The sequence below is a fragment of the Notechis scutatus genome, chromosome 3, assembly GCF_049901735.1.
Source record: "Notechis scutatus isolate UNSWTSFEM ecotype Mainland chromosome 3, rNotScu1.2, whole genome shotgun sequence".
NCBI classification, from domain to species: Eukaryota; Metazoa; Chordata; class Lepidosauria; order Squamata; family Elapidae; genus Notechis; species Notechis scutatus.
Window position 1 is genome coordinate 68,850,290 of NC_142011.1, and position 26,037 is coordinate 68,876,326.

At 35.6% G+C, this 26,037-nt stretch overlaps 2 protein-coding genes across 9 annotated transcripts in view; one reads left to right on the plus strand and one right to left on the minus strand.

Annotated features, from left to right (window-relative positions):
* DOCK7 (dedicator of cytokinesis 7) overlaps positions 1-26,037 on the minus strand; it is a 125,364-nt gene that overhangs the window by 49,226 nt on the left and 50,101 nt on the right. For 4 of the 8 annotated variants that reach the window (XM_087960383.1, XM_087960382.1, XM_087960381.1 and 1 more), the window contains exons 15-23: positions 12,946-13,063; positions 12,192-12,262; positions 9,748-9,886; positions 9,329-9,430; positions 8,801-8,887; positions 6,673-6,904; positions 5,726-5,890; positions 4,422-4,591; positions 1,545-1,637 (exon numbers count right to left, since the gene is read on the minus strand). In XM_087960383.1, coding sequence (XP_087816509.1) covers positions 1,545-1,637; positions 4,422-4,591; positions 5,726-5,890; positions 6,673-6,904; positions 8,801-8,887; positions 9,329-9,430; positions 9,748-9,886; positions 12,192-12,262; positions 12,946-13,063 — 1,177 coding nt within the window. The remainder of the gene's footprint in view (positions 1-1,544; positions 1,638-4,421; positions 4,592-5,725; positions 5,891-6,672; positions 6,905-8,800; positions 8,888-9,328; positions 9,431-9,747; positions 9,887-12,191; positions 12,263-12,945; positions 13,064-26,037) is intronic. The other 4 variants (XM_087960386.1, XM_087960385.1, XM_087960384.1 and 1 more) reach the window with 1 other exon arrangement.
* Positions 14,604-24,258, plus strand: ANGPTL3 (angiopoietin like 3). Its single transcript, XM_026665974.2, has 7 exons — positions 14,604-15,150; positions 18,243-18,353; positions 19,385-19,487; positions 21,063-21,176; positions 21,657-21,752; positions 23,082-23,354; positions 23,944-24,258. Exons 1-7 carry the CDS (start codon positions 14,665-14,667, stop codon positions 24,126-24,128), a joined length of 1,368 nt encoding a protein of 455 aa, XP_026521759.1. The 5' UTR covers positions 14,604-14,664; the 3' UTR covers positions 24,129-24,258.

Below are 26,037 nucleotides of genomic sequence, written 5' to 3' on the forward strand. Positions count from 1 at the left end.
TGCAAAATAAAATGGTAACAGCACATTAAAATATGCTGTGGATGACACACACAGTTTGAGACAATGGGCATTAAAAAAAATAACAGAAATATTTCAGATTTCAACCTCTAATTCATTTCAATAAAAGGACAAGTAGTACTGAACCTTATGGAGATTTTGAAACTTATTAATAGACAATAAAGCTGTTTGTTTTAAAAAAAAAGGTTTCTAGGGTCTGAACGGAGATTAAACATTATGTAATGTTTTCGCTTAAAGACATGAAGTGTTGCAAAAGTATGAAACTAGTTTGTAATAACTTCCCCATTTCGCTGACATACAAGAAGACAACATCGTCTAACTTCTGTGTCATTCACCCCAGCTTAAAAAATATTGAGCTATTGCTCAAAATATCAATATTTATTGTATAGAACTAGATAGCCCTGGACTTACGGCCGCAATTGAGCTCAAAATTTCTGTTGCTAAGTGAGACATTTGCTAAGTGAGTTTTGTCCCATTTTACAATCTTTTCTGCCACAATTGTTAAGTAAATCCCTGCAGTTGTTACGTTGCGTTTGTTAAGTGAATCTTAACTTTGCTTGTCAGAAGGTCACTGCAACCTTCCTAAATATGAATCAATTATCAAGCAGCTGAATTTTGGTCACATGATCATAGGGATGCTGCAAAGGTTATAAATATGCAAAATGGTTGTAAGTCATTTTTTTCAATGACGTTGTAACTTTGTCCGATCACTATATGAACTGTTGTAAGTCGAGGACTACCTGTATACAATCAAATGGGGTTTTATTTATACATTTGGTTTTAACAACCATTTTTTTTTACTCTTTTACAAAATAATTAAGCTGATTAAAAGCTGAAAGCATGGTCAATTGGACTTCATTTAAATAATCCCACTATGTTAAGAAGCAAGCAACTAAGGTTAAAATTATCATGACACTAAGCATTTCGTATTTTGCAGTGTATTACTTGACACATTTTTCAACATTCAGTTTTCATCAAGAAAAATAACTTCTTATGAACTGAGAGATTCACACATTATGTAATAAAAACAAGGTGGCAAGCGAGGATCACAACAGATACAGATAATGATGATGAAGATACAAAATATAAGATTGGCCTCCTTAAAATAAAAGGAAATTAATGAGACATATTAATTAGATGTGGCTAATGTAAGTCCTAATTATTTCAGTAAGCCAATTTTATATATGATTAACGATGTAATATTTAGAAATGTTACATTTGCATGTTACATATCTCTACTTGGACTATATTACACGTGATGAAAAGCTATAAAACAAGTATAAAAATTAATTATAGAGAAGGAAAAAATTGTTCTGAACATGCGTGAGAGCAGAAAAAATTAGGGATGGATGATTTCTCATGCAAGCTGATGGATACAAGAGAAAGGAACCATGTGAATTCTTCAAAGCAGGTGAAAGTATGTGAAAGGGATTGCAGTGATGAGTCGAGGGAGAAAGATTTCTGTAGGGTGATTATCAACCAAAGATATTAAGAGGAAAGTAAGGAAGCTCTAAGGGAATCACCACCTGTGAAGTCTCTGCATTCGGACTGGGGTTGGATCCCCATAGGGCAGCTTTTGCAGCACCAGTGTTTACCCAAGAATTGGAGCGATCTAAACCCTGGGCACATAACAGAAAGCAGCAAGGAAAGGAAAGGAAAGAAATGTTACATGTTGCATGCCACATTTGCATTGGAAATCGGAGGAGATTAATTTCTTCAAAGAAACTCAGAAGATATACGGCACAAACACATCACCAATTAGTACTGTTAAAATAATTTGCTTAGTCCAAACAACTATTTGTATCAATAGAAGAGAATATTTGTAGCTCGGGATTGAATTGTGGGATCCTTGGTGCTCTTTGAGCATGCTTGTTTTCTTGCAGATGTTTCATTACAAAACTACGTAACATTATCAGCACCAAGGACCCCACAGTTATTTGTATTTCCCCCCCAGGTATACATGCTAAAATGTCATCAGACCAAGTATATCTTGCAGCAGCTTATATAGGCATAGCTAATAAGTGGCACCTTCTTCATTTCTGTTTACTTTTAATTTTTTTTCCAGTTCCTGTTTATTTATGATTTTACTTAAATCATTTAGGTGCTATATTTAGTAAGCTTGTAAATAATTAATGCATATACAGTAGTCTCAATTCTAAAGAAATTCAGTCAGGCTGCAAAGTCACTGAATATCAGGATATAAATTAACCGCATCTTCCTCTACTGATTTTAGCTAGAATAAAGCCAAACCAAATTTCTCAGGATTTGGATCATTGATTATATTTGACTACTTCAAAAACCATTTATTTTATAACACACTGTCTTATTTTCCGTCATTATTGCATAGTAGAAAAGATAATTCATATACATATATTTCTGGGAATCAGTTTTGTCTCATGGATTTATATGCTTCTGTAACTTGCTGTAGCCATCTATTGACACTACATAGGCATACCATAAATATATGAATTAAAAAATGGCTATCAAATAATAAATAAAAGACCTAGCACTCTATTTGTAAACCATTATATATAAACCATAAACACCTGAATTTGTAGCACGTCAGAAATTCATAGTAAATAAACTGAGGCCGAAACATCAGTCTTGTAAACTAAATCTCACTAAGAAATGTTCTGTGGTTGATTGGTTGATTGTCTACACCAGGGGTGTCCAACCTTGGCAACTTTAAGACTTGTGGACTTCAACTCCCAGAATTCCTCAGCCAGCAAGCTGGCTGAGGAATTCTGGGAGTTGAAGTCCACAAGTCTTAAAGTTGCCAAGGTTGGACACCCCTGGTCTATACTGTACATGGTTATTAAAACAATTGCCTGAGGACCACTGATGTGATTTGGCTTTTCAGGATAAAAGAACTCCCAATTTGGAGAACCTGCAGTTTCTGTGCCATAGTTCACACGCTTTACAAGGATCCCTTGATATCCTTGTCAGTTTTTTGGAAAGTGCTGGAGAATTCAAGAAACAGAGATGTTCTGCTATATCAGGGATCTCCAAACTTGGCAACTTTAAGACTTGAGCTGAAGTCCATAAGTCTTAAAGTTTCCAAGTTTGGAGACCACTGTGCTACATATGCATTGCATTATAGATAGTCCTCGACTTATGACAATTGAGCCCAAAAATTCTGTTGTTAAGTAAGATACTTGTTAAGTGAGTTTTGCCTTATTTTACGATCTTTCTTGGCATGGTTAACTGAATCACTGCAGTTGATAAGTTAATAACCCAATTGTTAAGTGAAACTGGCTTCTCCATGGACTTTGCTGATCAGAAGTCACAAAAGGTTATCCCATGATCTTGGAACACAGCAACAGTCATAAATATGAACCAGTTGCCAAGCATCTGAATTTTGATCATGTGATCATGGGGATCCTGCCAAGGCCATGTGAAAAACAGTCATAAGTCACATTTTTTTCAATGACATTGCAACTTTGAACGGTCACAAGAAGAACTGTTGTAAGTCAAGGACTACCTTTAATACATTTTTGAAATCAACTATTTATATCCTAATATCAATTTTAAGTGAGCTACAAGAATGAGCACAATGTCACATTTTGGTAAGTGGCATCATTCCATTTTAAAGGGGAAAAAAAATAAGGATTGAATGTCTTGAGAGCTTTATAGGATCCTATCAGGCAGAAACATTAGCTCTTCTAGTTTATTAAAAGAACGAGTATGCTTCTGTAAGAAAGCTTCTATCTATTTTATTGCCAAATTATTCAGGCCAGGCAGCTCATGCAAAACTTATCATCTCCTAGGTAAATTTCACGTGCACATTGCTCCCTCCAGCATTTCACAAAAAAGGTCAAGGTGGTTTAATTAAGCAAGACTATCAAATGAATATTAAAAGGCTCCTAGCTCTTCCAGACCAGTGTTTAAATGTTTAATAAGAACAACAAGTAAACCTTTTTGGAGGGTGATGGTTTCTTCCCCTCCCTTCTCATTAATTAAAGGATTCTTTTCTGTGCTTCTTGTATTCTTGTTTTGCCCTTAGTATACAAGGAGGCTGCTAATGTAAATACTCAAAGGGCTCTCTCCATTTGGGTGGGTAAATTTTGGGATGTAAAAATGCTTTTTAAATGCCTTCTAAAAGCTTTTAAAGTGGCTTATAAAATATTATTTGCCAGGAGGGAAAGTGAAATTACTTATGGTAAGTTTATGACAAAAGAATCTGTTCTTTGGTGTCATTATCCTCGCTGAAAAAGTTATCTGGAAATTCAATCTACTAACAGTGGAAGAATATACACAACATAAGTATCCCCGTAACCGGTTAGGAATCCTATGCTCACAATTTGTCCAATTTGAGGTAGACAATCAGATCTGGAGCCCAATAGGGTTCGTGACTTGACTCTTATTGATTAATAACAGCGAGCTGTTATTATTAGCCATCTTACCTTACTTCCAATGATTGATCGTACTTCATCATCGGGTGAGGTTGGAGTCCCTGATATGTCAGGGTTGCTATTACTAAGGCTCCTGGAGCGATTCAAGTTTAGGCTTGCAGGCCTCACAGCTGAACGAGCCATGGTAGCGTAGTGCATTGATCCTCCTAAGCCACTGGGAGCTAAAGAAATGCACAACAGGAGTTAGAAATTATCTATCTATCTATCTATCTATCTATCTATCTATCTATCTATATGCTGCCCATCTCTGCTATGAAGCAACTCTGGGTGGCTTACAAGTTATCAAACAAATAAAAAATAGTTAAAAGATTAAAATGACACAAATCGCAATATAATTATTAAAAACTATATTAAAACAACAGCTAAGATAGCTAAGAGACGGATGGGAGTGTACCTAAAGTACTAATATCACTGGTATCACTTTGCAAGGTAGCCCCAGCTAATTTTTCTCACTAACAGATACAGATTCCATTCTTCCATTCTGAAGAAAAAATCAAATTTGCCTGGAAGTCATATAGTAGCATTTATTATAAGTAATCCTAAACTTATGACCATGTTGACTATGGAGTTATGATCGTAAGTGGTGGTGGTCTTTAAGCGGGTCACCACGTTTGTGCTCAATTTTACAACATTTTTGCAGTTATTAAATGAATTCTGCAGTCGTCAAGCAAATACCATCATTGTTAAGCGAGCTTGTTCTCAGCGATGTTTTTTTTTTTTTGCTAGCAACTAGAAGCAAACTAGTCACTTGCCAAAAAACACCAAAAAGAGCAGTCACATGACATAGGACACTAACAGCCATAACTGCCGAATGCCAAAAACGTGATCACCCAATTGTGAGGTGATAATGATGCAGTCATTGGAACTTCAAACAGGTGGTAAGTAGGAAGTCTGTGCTAACTTTGAATGGTTGCTAAGCAACTGGTCATTAAGCAAGGACTACCTGTATAGATTTCCTTTCCTTAATCAAAATATCTATGTTTACTCATGACAGAAGTATCCTGTATATATGAGCTTGAATACAACCAATCACAGTCCTCCATTCTCTATACTCTCTCCATACTCCTAAACAGCTGTTCCTGTAGGTAATGGATTCATACAATGGTATAGACTATGACATAGGAAGATGTCAAAGAAATAAAAATTTGGCATAATTTTTTTGGGGGGAGGTGCTTTTAGTAACTAACCTTTCTTTATTAATTATTCTACATGTTTGATCACTAAGGTACGATTTAGAGACTAAAGTCTTGATGTCATTTGAATCCAATACAATTGCATTTTGAAAGTGAATGTACCTGGGCATGGAGAATTGGGAGATGTATTTGGTAACCGAAAAACATAATAAATATATGAAGTAAGAAGATTATTTCTTCCATGCTGATCTTGGTTTCCTTCAAGGTTTTTGTGAAGTCTGTTTACAATAGAGGCCATGGCTTCAAAAGATGCTTGACCTAGATTGACTAGAAAGAATATAAAGAATTAGATATCAAGCTGTTTATTTCTACTGACAAACTATCTGAGTGAGTGAGTGAGTGAGTGAGTGAGTGAGTGAAGGGAAGGAAGAATAGTTATCAAATTCAAATAATCCAACAGTAGCTTAAATATTTGTTGTATGAAAATCAATGGAGATGGCAAATGAATTCATTCAGCTCCGCCATAACGTCATATGGTCGTTGAACAATAGTCACAACTTAAAGACTACTAGTTCTAAAATTATCATTTATCTTTAGTTATGACTTGTAGTTGTCATGATAGCCAAAATAAGTTTCTTCCCAGAAGGTATGTTATTTTATAGTTAATTCCAAAATCTTACAATAAAAGTCAATATTTAAAATTTATCTGGATCTTTAATCTGTTTATATCTTTCCTAGATTGAAATCTTATTTAATTTTTATTTATTTATTTATCAACTTTGTTTGCTGCCCATCTTGCTGCAAGGAGACTCTTTTTGCTGCTTATTTCAAATTCTTTCAGTTAAGCTTGTAGTTCATTTTTATTTTGTTCAGAGCTGAAGACAAACTCACCCAATGAAAATTTTCCAGACTTGCTCTGAAGATCTCTAATAGCTTTAAGATATTAGAGACAATTTCTGAAGTGATTTAAAATGAAAATATCTATAAATTTAACTGTACCTATGGCATGTTAAATTATAGTGGAATAATTACAACAAAGAGAATTTATATTACAATAAAGAGAATTCATATCATATTTTCACTTAAAAACATAAGCCTAAGTGAAATACCTATTTGGCCCGCAATAATAGGAGGTCTTACAACCAAAAGAATTAATTTGTCAAGCAGAAGATGGAGAAACCGCACCACAGGCTCCAACTGAGATGAGTTCAAAGCTGAAATGCTGCTCTTTAATTCATTTTCCAAGTTGTTCTCCATAATTCTCATGTCACCTATCCGTACAGGGAACATATGTTCATCCAGGGCATGAACAAGGGCAAAGAACTTGTCAAGATAGGGGTCCTAAATAAAACAAATAATAATAATAATAATATTTTTAATGTTTAGCTATTCAAACTAATGTAATCAAGGCCAGAATTTAAAAATCATCAAATGATTCAAAGTGCAGATTGTGCAAAGAGGCAGAAGAAACAGTAGACCATATAATCAGTTCATGCAAGGATATTACACCAATTATAAACAATAGCATAATATAGTCACCAAAATGGAACATCTCTAAAAAATTATCATGTGCTAGTAATGAAAACACTGGTGGGGACATAGAGCTGAAAAAGTAATCAAGAATGAGCAGGTTAAAATATTGTGGCATTTCTTCACATAAACTGAAAACTCTTGGTTTATAACACACCAGATTTAATTGTGGTTGAAAAGAGAAAAGTATGGATAATTGACCAGGGGATAGAAGAATAGAAAACAAGAAATTGAAAAAGATCACAAAGTATCAGGATCAGAAAATAAAAACTGAAAGGTTTTGGCATAAACTGGTTGTGGTGGTCACAATTTCCACCTGACACTTACAAAAGGCCATACTGCTTATAGATCCATACACCGCTTGCACCAATACATTACAATATCCTAGGTTCTTGGGAAGAACTCATTGTGTATCAGGGCCAACACCAGTTAAAGAACTGGTAATTGTGATTTCACATTTTTGTATTTTAGCACCAATCGATTGCAAAAGGCACTTTACCTGGAGCAGCTTATAACCTGTGACAAAACCTTTAAAACAACCTGTTCCAGGTCCTTAGAAAAGGCTTGATAGGTGGTAAAAATGCCAAATCCAGTCTTTGATACAGGCAGTCCTCGCCTTACAACTATTTGTTTAACCATTATTTGAAGTGTCCGATCCTTACACTTATGACCAACTCCCTCTAGCAACCCAGGAACAGTATATACGCCTTTGGCATAGATAACAGGAAAAGTACAGTGGAACTGGAGGGAATCAGAGAGTACATGAAGTCAAAGCATGCTTCCACTTCTTTTTCCTTCTGTCTTTTTCTGTCACCCTCCAGCTGGTCTCTCTCCCTCCCCCCTTCCCTTTTTTCTCCTCCACTATTTTATGCTTTCTCTCAAAGTCACCCTCCTCTCTCTCTTACACACATATGTCTTCTCCCTGTTTTTGCAGTTTCCTAGAGAAGCAGGCACCACCAAACTGATTACTGGAGAAGGTCAGCTTCAGCTGTGCTTCCTGACCATTAAAACCATCAAAATGATTCCCCTGAGAGGAAACAGATCCATTTTCATATTCTTTCCATCCATGCCAAAGGCACAAGTGCTCTTCCTGAGGAGAGAAGTTGACACCAGGAACCACCACAACTGAAAAAGCAACCCTCCCCAACTGTTTCTTTGCTGGGAGATGAAGCTTCTCTACAAACTTATTTCAGTAAATCCCTGTTACTCCTTTGCAGTCAACTGTATAGACATAGAGACTTATAATACTTGAATTTTGGCAAGTGCCAAAGTGGAGAGGCAGCGGTAACGTAAGGATTGTGGGCTGTCTCAGGTAGGTGAAGGAGACACAGTGCAAGCCAGGCATGAGTGTTTCTCTGCTCTGACACTGAAACTCCGCCTTGTTGAAACCCAAGCGGAAAATTTGGACTTTCCAGGGAAGATTGAAAATAGGGTCCACATGATTGTTCGGCACTGTGCAACTATTCATAAGCACCAGTGGGTTGTCAATTCCCAAGACTGCAATCACAGGACGGGCAGAGATGAGACAATTTGTGATGGTTGAAAGTGGGTTATAGGTCATAAAGCACTCTTTCCAAGCCGTCAAAATTTCAAACAAACATTAAATAACCGGTCATAAGTCGAGGAGTACCTCTACACCCCATAATATTAGAGCAACCTTATTCACTGTTACTTTCTTTATGTTACGGGATGCCTCTTAATACATACCTGTGTATGAATGGTTGACACAGCAATTATTTCTACATTAAAAACTCCTTTATGGTTGTCAACCCATTTCATTCCAGGCAAAGGCACCTGACAAAAAACAAAACATAATAAAGTGTAGGAGATATCCAGGCTGACCCCGAGCGAGGGGTCAAATGCGCCGTCGGTCTCGAATCCCTTCGCTCCCACAAGTCACCTTGAATTCTACTGACTCTTATCTACCGCCAATTTGTTTTGACCATTAGTAGTTCAGATTCCGTTCAGATTATGCAGAAAACATAAGCTGGCAATAAACCCATATATTCATTTGAACTGTTTGGTCTTCTGATTTTTCCATCCTTCACATATATAGTAGTCAGTTATGACTTTCATTATGGTGAAGGAATAGTTAGCAAAAACAGACATTTTAATCAACAAATGTGGGTAAAAATGTTTCTAGAATTTACTTTCAAAATAGATATTCTTAATATTTGGGATATTTGTTGCTTAACCCACTTTACTGAGTCAAACCCACTATAGGAAGTTGCTAACCTCTGGAGAAAGTACAGAATAAGCTTGTGGTGGCTTCTCCAAAGAAACAGGCAGGCAGAACTGGCCTGTTTTTAATCGTCCATTTTGTAGCATCGGTATCCACTTGAATGGGAAAAAAGAATCAAAACATCATTAGCGCCTACCAGATATACTGGAAGTCTTTACTTATTCACTTACCTGCTTCAATTTTTATAGCTACCCATCTCACACCCATTACTCTGGGTTGGTCAAGTTAAAATAACCCAAACAAAGCCATGTAAAAGAATTAAAACAATTAACCAGAAATGTACAAAAACTGACTTAAGCGTTATTCCAAATTAACATGTACGGAAACAGTATCAATCAAAATGAATTCTGCAATGCTGAAGGTCAACATGAAGGCAAGAAGGAATGGAAGACGTTTTGTAGCAGCTGTTTACCGTGTAGCCAACAGGAGTCTCAAGTGGTGTGTTTTGTTTCTGTTGGCAACTGACATGGTAGAAAGTGAAAAGCAAGTGATGATGGTCCGTTAGAGTAGCAGGAAGCTTGATCTTGATTTCTTCATGGAAATCAGGAGATCTGTTTTGAGGTAAATAGAGATTTTATCTGTAAACAAAAAGCTTAGTTTGATTGGTTTATAAAGGAGCCCTATATCCTGCTTTTTCCTTGGAGACGGTTCGCTTCCCATCCGAGAAGTTTCTTCACTTCTGTTGACTCAGAATTGAGGAAGCATCTTGGTTGAGAAGTGAAACGCTGTCAAGAAAAAACGAACTCCAGTTGCCTTTTGAGAAAGAACTTTTGGGACTGCAACAGACAAATTGTCAACAATTCCAAAGTCATTCTGGCAATAGATCATAAAGTTACACGCGACATTCTGCAATCCCTCAATCAACACTACACTTGATATCCTCTCACTGAAGGTAGTTTTCGAGATTATTTACAACAGCTTCGGAGCCAAAGCTCTTCCTGGTAGATCATATGGCCTCTTTGGGATTCTTTCCAAACAAAAACTTTCCCATGAAACAAAGCTAATCTTGGCAGTTCTCCCTCTCCGAGGTTGGAGTGCTCTCTCTGACCTGGGAGGAAAACCCAGAAAATCTTGTGGTCCGTGGAAGACCTTTCAAGGAGCTCCGGATTGTAGTTTTAATTGCTTAAGGCTTCTTCCCACAGTGTTCAATTATTGTATTGCATTAGTTAAAGAGAACCTTTTCAGATAAAATGTCAAAAGAAAGATTTCCTGGGATAATTTCCTATTTTGAGATTTTTATTTTTTTCTATGGGCTGATGTATTTTCCCTACATTCATCTGCATTTGTTTAGTTAGTTAACTATTTCAGAAAATACTACAAGGTTTTTAGATGTACCCAATACTACAAGATGACAGATTCACTCTTACGATTATTCTCCAGCTCCTGCTCACAACAATAAATATTTCATTGATTTGTTCTACTAATAAACATTCTCCTTTCTTCAGCCTCCTAATCATGTGCAAAGGGAGAAAAAGGCTTCTATTCCTTTTCATACGATATCACATATGCAGAAGATGTGACCTCTCTGTGTGCATAAGCCATAATTTCAGCAATTCAGACCATCATGATTATGGGATTATGAAAGGAAAAGGCGTATGAACAAGATGCTAGAGATCAGATACATGTAGTTAGTCCTAGAATTACAACCATTTGTTCAGCAACTCTTCAAAGTTACAGGGTAGCTATGCTTGGTCTTCAAAATTACAACCATTGCATCATCCCCATGGCCACATGATCAAAATTCAGATGCTTGGTAGTGTGCTGCTTGCAGGGGCACCTCAGTTCCCTCCATCTGCCTAGATCTTCCTTATCTCTGCTCTTTTGGCTCTTTTGTTGACCCTGCCAGCCTACACTCGCTGGTCCTCCCGTGCCCTGTTATCCTTGCTGCCTCCAATTGACTTTCATTATGTTTTTCAGTCACTTTTGACGAGGTGTGCCTGGACTGGCCTCGTCAAACAAGGCAGCTGCTGGATACACTGGGCCTTCTTCCCTTGTCCAAATCCAACATGGCCTTATCCAAATCGCATGTGGCCTTGTCATCAGGTTTTGGAAAGCAGGTGCACAGAAGAAGGCCCTAGCAGCATCAGTGCAAAAGACGGTCCCTTTTAGCTGGGCCCTTCTTTCATGCTGTACATCTAAGGCCTTATTTTGTGCATTCTAAAAAGCCGCACACAATTCGGATATGAGATGGGCACCGCTTCTGGAAGAAGGCCTGGAGCAGCCAGCAGCTGCCTCACAAAGACCAGGCTGAGCGTGCCTTATCAGTAACCAGAGGAAGATGGCAAAGGTCAGCCAGGGGCAACAAGATTGGGAAGGAGGCAGGGCCAGAGAGCAGAAGGCAGCAAGGCCAGTAGAGATGGCCTAATGCAAGACAGCCAAAAGGGCAGAGATCTGAGGGAAATAGGAGAGTAGGCGGAATTGAAGACGAGGTAGTCCCTTACCTTACCAAGACTTGGTAAGGCTGGGTGGAACCAATTCAGGAATGGCTTGACTTGGGGTGGGTCCTTAGCTAACAACCAGTGGGATATGGTTAACAATGGCAATCGAGATTACTGGGATTGCAGCATTAAGTGATGTAGTCACATGACATCAGGCTTTACAGCTGCATCCCTTAGCGACAGAAATTCCAGTCCTAATTGCCATTGTAATGCAAAGACTATCTGTGCTTACATGATCATGGCTAGACAACTACAGAATCTCTGCTTCATTATAATCAAAAGTATGAAATTCTTGTTATCCCGAGATCACCTTTGTAACATATGAGTACAGAATATGTTTTGTTTCTGATCTCACAATATGATATACAGTGTCAAATAAAATAAAAAAGTTGCTTTTCAGAAAGTTTCTGCTTTTTACCTGTTATGGTAAACAACAGCTGTATAAGCTTCTTTTGAAAATTCAGCACAGCTAGATTTTCCAAAGATTACCTATAAAAATAAATGATCATATGTATTTTCAAAAAACACTCATTATTCTTCAGAACGGGAAAATTTACTAAGTCAAAAATGTGTATCAAGATATCTATTTATGTGGCATATACTTATAACCTTGAAAAATATAATTTAGTTTATATTTCATATAATCTAGTTTATATCAATACTGACTTGTTAAAAATAAGAATATTGGCTGCAGAAAGTTATTAATATTTCAAAAGAAAATAAATTTTGTATATCTGCTGCATATTGAGTGGTGTGAACTATGTGCAGAAGTATGTAATTATTACTCATTTAATCACCAAGTGACTCAAGGTGGCTTTCAAGGGTTCAGATGCCATAAATAGTAAAACCAAAATCAGATAAAACTTGGATCACAAACATTTCAGCAAGTTAACCCTATTAAGTTACAAACGGAAAAGTGCAGAAATGCCGTTGAGTAGATTTAAAATAACACGAAGGATTAAAAACAAAATAAAGTGTGAAGAAACAAATTCTTGAATAACTAAAAAGTCTGAGAAACCAGTGATCCAGTCTGTCTCAGCAGGAGTACAGCCTGGTATAGCACAACATTTTGATGTGCATCTAATGTATAAAATACAGAATAGATAATTTACAGCATCAAAATCATAATGGAACAAATACACACAAACACACACACACACACACACACATACCGGCATTGCATTGCTTGGATCCTCTCCAAACATAAACTGCACTTTTACAGTAATATTCCGAGCAGATCCTTGGCGATTGGCAAAGTTAAGGCTTTGTGGATAGACATATAGAATATTTCTACAAAAAAAGAGAGAGAGAGAGAAAAGTACAAAAATTACATAGTGACTAGGTTATCTGAGTTATCTGTGGCTGATGAATTATAAAAACATGCATCAAATAATAGGAGATGGAAACTACTTAGCCAGAGATAATAAAAAGCTGCAGGGACAAATAAAAGTTAGCTGACACATAAGCCTGTAATTAGTTAGTTGATTAGGACCCCATGAAATCAATTGGGTAAATTAGGGACAACTTAATTCTTATTGATTTCAATGTGAACTAAGCATAGCTAACTTTGATTTATTCTTTGGTTCTGTTTCCAGGTATCTGTTGAATGGGGAGAGAAGGATAAAAATTGATCACCCTCGATAAAAGCTGGCAGTGATAGAATTACACTTACGTTATGAACCAGTGATTCCCTTAAATTAACACTCAAATTTAAATCTACAACGAAGATGACATAGCCCTCTCCTTATTTCCTGAAACTATTATAAACATCTATTTATTATAATATTTTTTCCATAGAGAGAATATTATTATAAAAGCTTTTGATTCATGCCTTTTCATGCCTGTGAATTATTTTATTCTACAATATGTGCAATATACAAATCAACCGACCACAAACATAGTGGCTACTTCATGTTGTTTAATCCACAATATCAAAACAGACTAAATTTGCTCTTAATAAATTAGGCTGGAAGTTTAGTAATCTTTACATTCAATATTCATGCATTGGCTTAAAAATCTGTACAGATAGAATGTTACAATGACTATTGTACTGGGAAGGAATGGCACTATGGAGCACATTGGAAATATCATAGAATTTCAAATCAGATGGGAAAATTTATATTTTAAAAAACCTCCTTGTGAAGTTTCCATCTTTGTTGAAAAAAATTGCCAATTCTTTTGTTGTTTGTACACATTTTTCATATAACATTAACAACAACCAGATCTCATTATTTTTTTCAAAAATGCTAGATAGTTTTATTAACTCTCATTTGCTGAATGATAGATGACCTTGCCAGTCAAAATAATAAAGGAATAATTATATCCATATTTGAAGCAAAAATAGGATTTGAAGATCCTCGCTAATTATATATCCCAAAGATGTGGACCACTGCTCCTGTCCTTCATGACTACCAGCTTATATGCTTAGGGTAGACTAAAAAGAAAGACCTCTGTTGTGCGTCTTGAACAGCATGCGTGACGATAAATGAATGGACATGGCAAGGTCTGTATCAGTTATTCCAAATTGCTCAAAGCTTTCAAAGTTAAAATAGCACAGCTGGCATAATATGTGTGCCATGTAAACTGACAGCCACATTCACGTTGCCAAGTTCTATATCAACTGAACATTCCTAGTCATCTTTAAAGGTAACCCTTATTTACACTTAGCATAACATTTGCTATCAGGAAATGTTCATCAGATGGGCTCAAAGAGCCTAAACAGGACACAGGTTACATTCATTCAGGTTTAATTATCAACTACCTCAACTTGAATTTTTTTTTTTAGGACTGAACATGCTATATGTATTTATAGGCATACTAGAACTCTCCCAGAGAAAGACAAATAGCAAAGGGGGACATTTCTTTTCCGAACTAGAATAAGCAGAAAGAACATGAAAATTATTCTAGTATTAGTTTTTATGATTTCTCTAGTAATTTCAGGTAGACTAGATGATCACTTGGAATCAGCAACTCCTGAGCCTAAGTCAAGATTTGCTATGTCTGATGATGTGCATTTGCTGGCCACTGGACTACTCCAGCTTGGGCGTGGCCTTCAAGACTTTGTGATCAAAACCAAAACCCAGATGGATGACATCTTTCAAAGGCTTAACATTTTTGACCAATCTTTTTCTGAGATCTTGCAACAAACCAATGAAATGAAAGAAGAAGAACAACAGTTAAAAAAAGCCACAACTAGATTGCAAGCAACTGAGGAAGAGATGAGAAATGAATCTTTGCAGCTTAATTCCAAAATAGACGTCCTTTCCATTGAGAAGATTCAGCTGAAGAACAAATTAGGGAAGCTTGAAGAAAAAATAACTGAACTTGTACAGACCCAGCTTGATATCCATGAGTCAAGAGAAATTGCCTCACTTAAAGTAAGTAGAAATGAAACATACTGAGTATTGCCAAAGTAAATTGTATTCTGTGTAATGAGGTAATTCAAAAAGATTTAGTCATTCCTGTTGCTGCTGGACTAATGTGCTGCATTTTTAAGGAATAAAACCAGCTTTTTTCTTAATGCTGCTTTATTATGCTTTGAATGCTACCCATAGCCATTAAGGGAATATATAGCATGTAAAAAGTCTTAAAAATAAAGAAAGTAATGACTGCTTCTTGAAAAAAATTTGCTCTGGCAGTTTGCCTTATTAACACACAATGTAAGTTACTACTTTTATTTTGAGTTTGGCATAACTGTGAACATTTAGACTAAAAGATGTAATTAACAAGTGATAATTTTATGCCAAAAAAAAAAAAAAGGATAGTAAAGTTAGAAAACTGCCTTTTCCTTCACCCTATAATGCTAATAGGTATGTGCTTTTTAAATAATTCATTTGTACAGTTCATAAGGAAGAAATTGACATTCCTTCACTTTTAAAAACCTACAGCTCAATCCCAGGCATAAAAATTGCATCTTAAAGTTGTTAATCTGATTTTATATACTGAAGTTGGCCAGTAAAATTTGAAAGATCATTTTAAAAATAAGAATACAACATTTGCTTACTTCTACAGCCAGCTTCAATAATACATTTCTGAGATACAGTGTAATTATGGTACATGCACTAATATTTTAGCCATTAGCTGAAATGGACTAGAACTGTACAGTTTGAGTTAGCAGACCATACTGTTTACAGCTCTGAAATGTGAAAAGGCTGTCCAAAACTGAACATATAAATAAATAAAAACAATGCTTTCCTGAAAGATATACCACAGATAGCACTTGGAGACAATGCAGTCAACAATTGAATAATATCCACTGCACTTTGTGGACAACTTTTTAATATGATTATCAAATTTATATACCAATCACTGATGCAGAAGGAGAGGAGGCTGCTGCATTTTGTGGTCAAGTTCAACCTAAAATCAATAGAATATTCAAGCAGCAGGCTGGAGAGTTGAGTGCCAAAGTTGGAAATACTAAGAAGAAATATATAATTGGACTGAATCGCCTAGGAAAGAAAAATGAAGCAGGAGAACAATTTCTGGCAATCCAATGAGTTCTTTATCAGCAGTCTTCAATCAAAATGATGTCTATATACTGTACATGGATTTTACTTGAAGATGCACACCGAAATCAAATTGATTACATTATTAGTACAAGAAGATGGAACAGCTCAATTATAATGACATGGCTAGGATTGATTGTGGAATAGATCAAAAACTGCTCATGTCCAACTCAAATTAAAGTGGAACTACTAAGCCAATCCATTTCCATGATATAATCTTCAGCATATATTCACCATTATCAAGGAGAACATGAGGAACTGCTTTGAAGTCCTGAACTTCATTGAGAGAACCAGAAGAATAAGGAATCTAATCAAAGTAAGTTTTTAAGGATGAATTTGAAGAGATTGCCAAGGCTGAGAATCAGAAGAAAGCAAACTGGATGTCAGAAGAAATGGCAACAAAACAGAGAGAAAAGTCAAAGCAGAAAAAAATTCAAGGAGAAACTGTCCATGAATTAAAAGAAGTATTATGACGACAACTTTAAGCATATAGAATATGGGCACAAAAAAACCAAAATCTTCCAAAGGATCTCTAATCTCAGGAGTTTCCTGTCTCAAATTAGTATGCTAAGATTAGAAAGAGGTCAGTCAAAAGGAACCTTAGCAGAATGTGCAAACTGTCACATAATATACAGTATTTTATGTGTTTCACAATGCTTAGAATTATCCACTGCAGATTACAGCCCAACATGGAAGATGAGCAGGTTCAAAGTATTGTTTTGGAACATTAGCTCTCTTTAGTGGTGGGATTCAAAAAAATTTATTACCAGTTCTGTGGGCGTGGCTTGGTGGGCATGGCAGGGGAAGGATACTGTAAAATCTCCAGTCAGAGGTGGTATTTGCCGGTTCTCCAAACTACTCAAAATTTCAGCTACCAGTTCTCCAGAACTGGTCAGAACCTTCTGAATACCACCTCTGGCTCTCTTGAGAAGACAACAATGCTAGGAAAAGGGGAAGGAAAGAGACAAGATAACGGCAATAAAATAGATAGACTTGATTACAGAGATAATGGATAGTGTTATTAGAAGACTTGAAGGGTCATATGGGGACTGATTATTCTGAAGAGTGTTACATAAATGATCAGCAATTTGATGACACATAATCTATCAATCAAACATACTGTATGCTATCCTCATTTTTCATCCATAAACTTCAGAAGACTGCACCCTAGGGAAAGCTTGCTATACTAGCCTATGTCAATTTCTTAAACTTGATGCCTTCCATGTATATTGGACTATGGTTCTTTTCAACATACATTGAGATGACTTAAGGACACACTGGCCAAGAAATGATAAAAATTTTAATTGCGTGTTGAATATTGGTTAATAATTTTGGCCAAGAGTAATAAGGAAAAAAAACATACATTTTATTACTCAACAATATGATATTGAATATAATCTTTATTAATTTTGGTCACAAGAGTAATAATTAATAGGGAAAGAGAATAGAAAAAAAGAATATACATACATACATACATACATACATACATACATACATACATACATACATGGCGAGAGTTCCAATCTTCATTATAAGTATAAACAAATTTAGTAATATTCACCCATGTAAGATTATAGTGTAAAAAAAGTACAGTGATTTTGGTAGAAATGAGTGGGAAGATGGGCAACAGAACACTCAACTGGAGACTCAATTTTTAAACATGTGCCCAATGATGGATATATTTAATGGATTTTTGAGACAGCTGGCATAAGGATTTCTACATGGATTGCGATGGCCAAACATTTATTAAAACATAAGGCAATAGTTTTGAGAAAACTGATTTGCCCATCTACTTGGAGAAGCACTTCTGGTTTGGCAAATAACACTAGGTAATGAGTTTATCTGGTTAAGCTCTTGTATAAAATCTCTGCTGCTTATACTTCTGCAAAAAGTAATATAGATATATTTTATGCTTCAGATTATGATCCTTTAGGTCTAAGCTATTGTTTTCGCTTTCTCTATAGAATTTTGTTGAACAGCAAGATGGCCACCTCAAACACCTTCTCAAAATTGTTCAATTACAACATGCTCAGCTCACAAAACAGCAAGAGCAAATACAGGACCTGGAGGAAAAGGTAAAATTGCTGAATTTTAATAGCAATTTCTAATCTAGGTGAAATTTCTAAGGGTTCAAGTGACTTATAAGAAGGAAAGAAAACCGCAGCTTACAGAAAGTTTTTATACAGTAATTTCTACATTATCTAATGACTCCAACTTTCAGCTTTCATAATCTCATTCCTATATATGAAAGATTAAGTTTACCAACAACCAAGGTACAATTATTTAAAGAGCCAGGATTGAGAACTCTAACTATATTTGAGTTTGCCATATTTAATGTGAGAATGCAGAGGATTTTTATTCACGTTTAAGGCTTGTTGCATTCAAACGAGCTTCATCAGAACATATGTTTAGGATTGCAGATTTCATTTTCTGTGTACCATAAGAGGATTCAATTACTGGGTTCATATATCATGCAAATTATAATTTGGTTTGTTTGGTCAACAAATTATGTGAATTCAGTCACTGTCTAGATAAATTATGGTTTATGGATTAGCATGTGTATGAATGCCACCCATGTAGCTCTTTAAAAAGTCTAGCGTTTTCTAGTTGAAAGAATTTACTGCTCATTGAATTGGTTAAAGGAAGCTATCTTAATCTTCCAGATTTGGGCTGCAAATATTTGAACAACTACTAGATGGGAACAGAGTTAGTTTTCTCCAGGTATTTTAGCCCTAAAATGGCTATGTTTAACTTCATCACATGACATGGTTGATACTGCTGTCCCTAGTCAAATTAATTTTTTGCATAATGTTTTTTTTTCTTTCTGATAACTTTTCTTTGGCAGAAGACATAGCTTTCACTCAAGCATACAGCTTCATAGTTTCATATCACAACTCTGAATGTAATATAGGTGGTCAGAACAGACATATGCAAGAATTTTTGTCCCCAAATTTTTTCCTGGCCTACAAAGATAAAGGGACTCTTGTCTTTCCCTCCCCGCCCAACCCTGATGCTCCAATAATTTGAGCTCCAAAGTGTTCTGAGAACAGGTAACCTGCCTTACTAATGAAGTATAGATATAGAAGTAATTTCTTTCTATTTTCAGATAAACAGCCCCAATTTTCAAGAGGACTCACAATTATTTTCTGCGAAGGAAGATGACAGACTTCCTAAATTGAAAAAAACAGCTAAAAATAGCAATTCTAGAGGTAGATGTGCTTACGGATTTTTTTTTAAGTAATTCTAGTGTTTGGAATACAGTACTATTTTAGAATACTGTTCTGGTGTATGTTTTGATACCAATAGTGTTCATGTAAGAAACAGATTTGATTGATTATGCTTATTATTCTCCCAACAACACTAAAAAGCATTTAGTTAAAAATAAAGGTGAGATCTGAAATAGAAAGTTGTGTCTTGCCTATCTCCTGAAATAAGATTAAGTGTTCTTGTTAATCCTTTCCTCCAAAACAAGACATTCTATTCAATCTCCCATGATTCTCTTATTGAAACAGCTGTACTAGCCTCTAGCTATTTTCTGGGTACAATTCAAAGTTCTGGCAAAGATCTTTAAAGTCCTGAATGGTTTGTTGTTGTCTATTTATGACTTGATTAACATTATTTTGTCTGCCAGTAATGGCTTTTTTAGGATTTTTTTAAAGTTCACATTTCTGTTAGTGGCACATTATCTTCTCTTCGGTTCCTTTTCAAATGCCTTTGATTTTTACAAGTATTCTGGATTTTCTTTAATTACTCTTTTATCTTCATATTATGTGACCAAAATTTTAGCTCTTTTATGGCTTCCAGAAAGCAATCAGATTTCACTTCATCTAGAACTGAATTATTTGTTCTTCTTACAAAGAGGCATTTTCAACCATTTTCTCCAGCACCATAATTCAAAGGCATCAGTTTTAATTAATTCAGACTTTCTGGTGGTCTAGCTTTTAGAAAACTGGAAAACCATGGCTTTGATGACAAATAGGAATGGCTTGAAGTCAGGACATTTGAAATATCAAACTGCAAATCCACAAAAATCATCTTCAGAGGACTCCTTGTTTGTCCCTACAATTCCAGAGAACCTTGATCTGCTTCATGCTATCAGATAGACCTGTCTCATTTCCTCACTAAAAGCTATGGGAAGTTATGAAAAAAAATATTCTCTTTGCCTTAGGATAGTCATCCTGCGATTTCCTGCTGCTGTTTTTATCAAACTGGCTTGTAATTTATTATTTTTTAATCACTGCTATATATCACATGACTGCACCCAACTTAAGCCATTTGTTTTTGCTGCAATCATTAATCAACACACTGTGGGTAGTTAACTGTAGTGTTATGTGGCCGTGACATGCGACTTCCTGTTGGCTTCCCCATTTACTTGTTGGAAGCCAGTGGAGAAGGTCACAAATAATGACCATGAGACACTGTGACTATAGTGAATCCTTGTTGGTTGCCAAATTTCCAAATTGGGACCATGTGAATGACTGTGAGGATGATGCAATGGTTGCAAGTTTGAGGACTAGTTGTAAATCTCATTTTTCAAAGCTGTCGTAACTTTGAATGGTCACTGAATGAGCATTCAGTAAGTGAGGATAACCTGTTGTCATGTCCCTTTTTTCATTCCACAAGATATTTAAGTACATGTGAATGTCATTCTCATAAGCCTTTATCTATTTCCAAATTTTAAAAAATATTAAATAGATTCAAAGTTTGTTTAAATTACTGCTCAAAAAAGTAATGTACATTCTGAAAATATTGCATAGATTTTCCTAAATTTCTGTTTCTTTTAGGTAATGCTACTGATTGTACTTGGATTTACAATGCAGGGGAAAGATCTAATGGCATTTATTCTATTAAGCCCAATGGATCCAAGGCATTTAATGTTTATTGTGAAATGGAAGGAGGTATGTCCTGTTACATTAGCAGTCTTCTTTTTAAAAATCGAATTCTTACCTTTTGCAAAGTGCTGACTTCCTTATATATTTCTTTATTAAACAAACTTGCTGTCACCATTCTTATTTGCTGAGAATGCAATTTTAATCAAATAATAAGTAGCACGAAGTTATTTGGATTTTTAACTATAGTCAATTGTTGTTTAGTTTAGAAAATATGTAAATCACTAAGTCATTGTCCAATTGGGTTAGACAAATGCATATTATAATTGTCTCCGAATAGAGACTAAATTGGATAGATTGAAGTTCATGCAGAAATGCAAATTCAGTCAACGTTGTGCAAATAATTTTTTTGTTAAAGTGTACTCCAGCTCTCTTCTGCATACAATCTGATGTACAGCATTCATACAGATATATTATACTCTGCAAGCTCTAAAAATGATTTAAAACAATCAAATGGTTGTATTAATAGTTTATCATCTTCATCCACAGAAAACCCATGGACAATTATTCAGAAGAGATCCAATGGATCAGTAGATTTCAACCAAACTTGGGAGAGCTATATAGATGGGTTTGGTAATCTTGATGGTAAATATATTTTACAGTTTTCTCGAAGTAACATTTATGTGTTTGTTGACTATAGTTTTTGAAAGGAGAAGAAAAACCCTAGACCAAGGGTCTTCAAACATGGCAAGTTTAAGACTTGTGGACTTCAACTCCCAGAATTCCTGAGCTAACATGACTGGAGGAGGAATTCTGGGAGTTGAAGTCCACAAGTCTTAAAGCTATCAAGTTTGAAGACCCCTGCCCTAGACGTTGGTAAATGAGATTACTTATTTGGTCTAAGTGGTTGGTCTCAGAATTGTTTACTCTTTTCCCTCCCTTCAACCATGTCTATTTAAATTCCTATGCACAGGACACCAGTCATATAAATTATTACAAGCACATTTAAATAGATTTGATTTAAGCAAGTACAGATCTAGTTAGTCATAAATGTAGATTTGAATAGATTCTATTAATGCACATGCTACAAACATTTCTGAAAGAGGCATGTAATTTGTTCCGTTCCTTTCTAAGATTTTCAGGTGAGAAAGAAATGGAATGTTAGGGTTTAACACTTTTTCCCTGGAAATAGTATAGAACAGAAATAAGGAAAAAGATGAGATTTTCAGCATCTTTGGAACCTGAGTCATTGAACACAGATTTGAAATTAGAAAAGTCTACAAAGCCTACATGACTGAGATCAAAGCCATAAGTTATAAACTTAATGGCCAGTTTGCAATGTAAAATAACAATTAATGAAGCATAGCTTGCTGCAGTGAAACTTGCTTATATAATAAATATATCCAGTTTTAAAGTTGCAAGACTGCTGTCCTTGCTGTAGCAGATTCATACAGCTATTCTGTTCAAACCTCTATTTTGTTAAGCAATGTTTTTCTCTGTTTCTCTTAAACATGCTGCTTATTCAATAAGGTTTACTTCTCAGGCTTATGCTATACAGTCCACTTAAAATGCTAAATTTATGTGTGTCATAATATTGCAAATGAACTCAATATCCATTAAGGGTATTTCTCCCCCCCCCCCTTCAAAAATTATAGTATATATTTATATATACCACTTGCTTCACTTATTACACAGATTCACTTACATATATACTTTATTTAAGAATGTCTTTACCATCCTTTGCAGACTTTTTCAAAGTCTTTTTCTATTTATACTTAGCTTTAGTTTCCTGCTTTATTGTTCATTGATGAATATTGTAAAAGGGATAAGCCTTTTGTAGGTGATCCAAAGTTCAAGGACTTCCAAGACTCAAGCTGACTGTGTAATTCATGCAACTCTCAAATCTAGCACTAAAACTTGCATCTTCCTCTCGGATCTGCCTTAATTGTTCTGTTTGTCCACTTGTATTTTCAGGAGAATTTTGGCTGGGCCTTCAAAAGATCTATTCCATTGTAGATCAAGCTGACTACATTCTGCGTATTGAGCTTGAAGACTGGAAAGCTAACAAACGTTATATTGAGTATACATTCAAAATGGGAGGTCCAAACAGAGATTATGCGCTCTTTCTCTCTAGGATTACTGGGAATATTCCAAATGCTCTACCTGAACAGAAAGAAATTAAATTTTCTACTAAAGATCATAGCAACAGCACTGAAAGAAAGCTTAACTGCACAGAAAGTGACTCAGGTAGATATTTTCTGTATATGCCAGTGTTTTAAATTTTCTTATAATCTGGGAAAAAAGTGGCAGGGGGTAAGATTTTCATAAATGTACTATGCTAAGAACAAAACACTAATAATATAGTGAGAGAGGGAGGGAGAGAGGAAGGAAGGAAGGAAGGAAGGAAGGAAGGAAGGAAGGAAGGAAGGAAGGAAGGAAGGAAGGAAGGAAGGAAGGAAGGAAGGAAGGAAATGAAGGAAAAAATAAAAAACTATATATGAAAGAGGATTAAATGTCCCTTCAATTTTAAAAAAGTGTATTGCATGCAATAAGGTAGTACACAATAGACAACCCAATGTTTTAGCCCATTTCACATAATAGCTTTCCACAGATTGAGATAATTTAAAGAATATATCATGTTACTTTCTGTCAGCACAGAAAGCATTACCCTGAAGTTCTCCTGAATATGTAATTGTCTCCAGATAACCTGATTAGAAAATATTTTCTTCAAAATACAGTTGTTGTCATCTAGTTACCTTAAAAGGTTTTATGTATTTTTCCATGTGGTTAATATATTGGTATGTCAATTCAATGATGTTTCTATTATGAACTTCAGGTGGTTGGTGGTACAATGTATGCGAAGAAACAAACCTGAATGGAAGATACATCAGGTCAAGCTCAAAAGGAAAACTAGAGAGGAAGAAACGAGGACTGTATTGGAAGCCTCAGAAAGGAAAACCTTATCTTCTCAAGTCAACCAAACTGATGATATATCCTACAGATTTTGAAACATTTGACTGAGCATTATCAAAGTTTACCTAAGAAACTGCAAGTACTTCAGTCAGATTCCAGCGACAGCCCTTTCTGGTGTACAAAGAAAATAACATTAATGATGTAATCAAATCATAATAATAATCTTCCTTTGGCTATATATTTCAGTGTGCTTTGTCCTGTTCCATATGGTCAAGAAATAAGCAGAGCTTTGCTGTGAGACAAGGTCAATTATCCTTAGTAGAATATTTCTTAGTATCAATGCTACCTCAAGAAAGACAGGAAAATGGAAAGTTCTCACACCTTCCTTGGAACAAGACTGTGCATTAGGGAGGGAAGGTGAATCGTCACTACTTCACTTCTGTGAAGTGTGGGATTGGGGAGGGGGGAAATTTTGTCTCACAGGATGAGGTAGAAAGTGTCTAATCAGATAAAGAATCACTATATTCATTTTTGCCAAGGATAGTAGTGGTCTCTATTCACTTCTTTGCAGGGAGATCAAACTGTTTGTTTTCAAACAGAAGGGCAGGGGACAGCAATCTTAATGCTTTAGGCACAGGGCGAGCTTTTTCTCTTTCTCTATTTAGTTTTATGCTTTATTTCAGTTCCCTAAAGCAAAATGTGGGCTGCTTTTTTGCATCTGGGAGCCACAGAGGAATGTATCCTTGGAGTTGTTTAACAAAAGAAAATAGGAGTATGAAGTTTAGTAGAGGCTTAACATATCTATTTTCTTCTCTTGTTTTTTTTTAACGAAACTATCACAAATATGATCTGGGCAAGGATTAGAGAGACTGGGGTTGGCTGCATATGGAATATAGACCATGGATTTTCCATCTCTTGTTAAAGCAGGAAGCAAAGGAGATGCCTAAAATTGGAAGTCATTTAAGGGGGAAACAGGCAAGTTATGTTGCTCCTAGCTGTACAGCTCTGTTCATAAAATCCAAGCAAGATCTTCCACTGAAATGAATTACATAAAACAAATGAGCCTCATGTTCAAAAAGTTCAGCTGGGACATAAACATTGTGCATCCCATTGGGATTGCACAACCTGCAAAGTGCACCCCTTTATTCATTTTTTTCTGTATACAACAGCCTTTCCTAGCTTTGTGTTCCCTCTCTGTGGTGTCTACATATGTTGGGCTCATGTATTAAATAAACAGACTGGTTGGGAACCTGGAGTATTGCTCTGACATCCCTGACATTTACCCTTTGGGAGAAATGTGACTTCCTAAATATAAATATCTTAAATATCACCCTAGTGAACATAACTAGTTCTGAGAAACTAATCTCTAATGAGGGAAAACCAATATGTGTATTGTCTGCCACATTAAAACCTTTCACTGTAAGTCTAATATTCCTCCTCACTTTTCTAATAATATAAATATCTTTATGTCACAATGGCTTCTTAAAATAGGCTTCGACTAAGAAGATAACTTCAAATAGCTCCTTGTTATTTCAAAATTGTAAATTATAAATTATTGCAATTACAATACAGATAACTACATTATGGTATAGAATGCTTGACTTGTATTTTTGAATTTTGTTGTTGTTGATGATTGTTTGATAAACCACCACAAATATGTAAATGAATTGGTGGTATACCAGTAGAGTAAATGAAGGAATAAATAAGCAGGCTTCCTGTTAAAATAATATATACTTATATACATACACACATACACACACACACACACACACACACACACACATATATATATATGGTATTCAGCTTTGTTCGGGTATTTTCCCACGTCATTGTAGTTGTGCTTTTAAAGTTGTAGCAATGTTTCGGCAGAATCTCATCTGCCATCATCATATATATACACATACATACACATATACATTTCTAAAGTTCCTCCCAAATGTGAGGACAAATCCAATTATATACTTCACTGGAAGTATACAAAATTTGAATCAGAGTATCATGCTTATGCCATTAAATT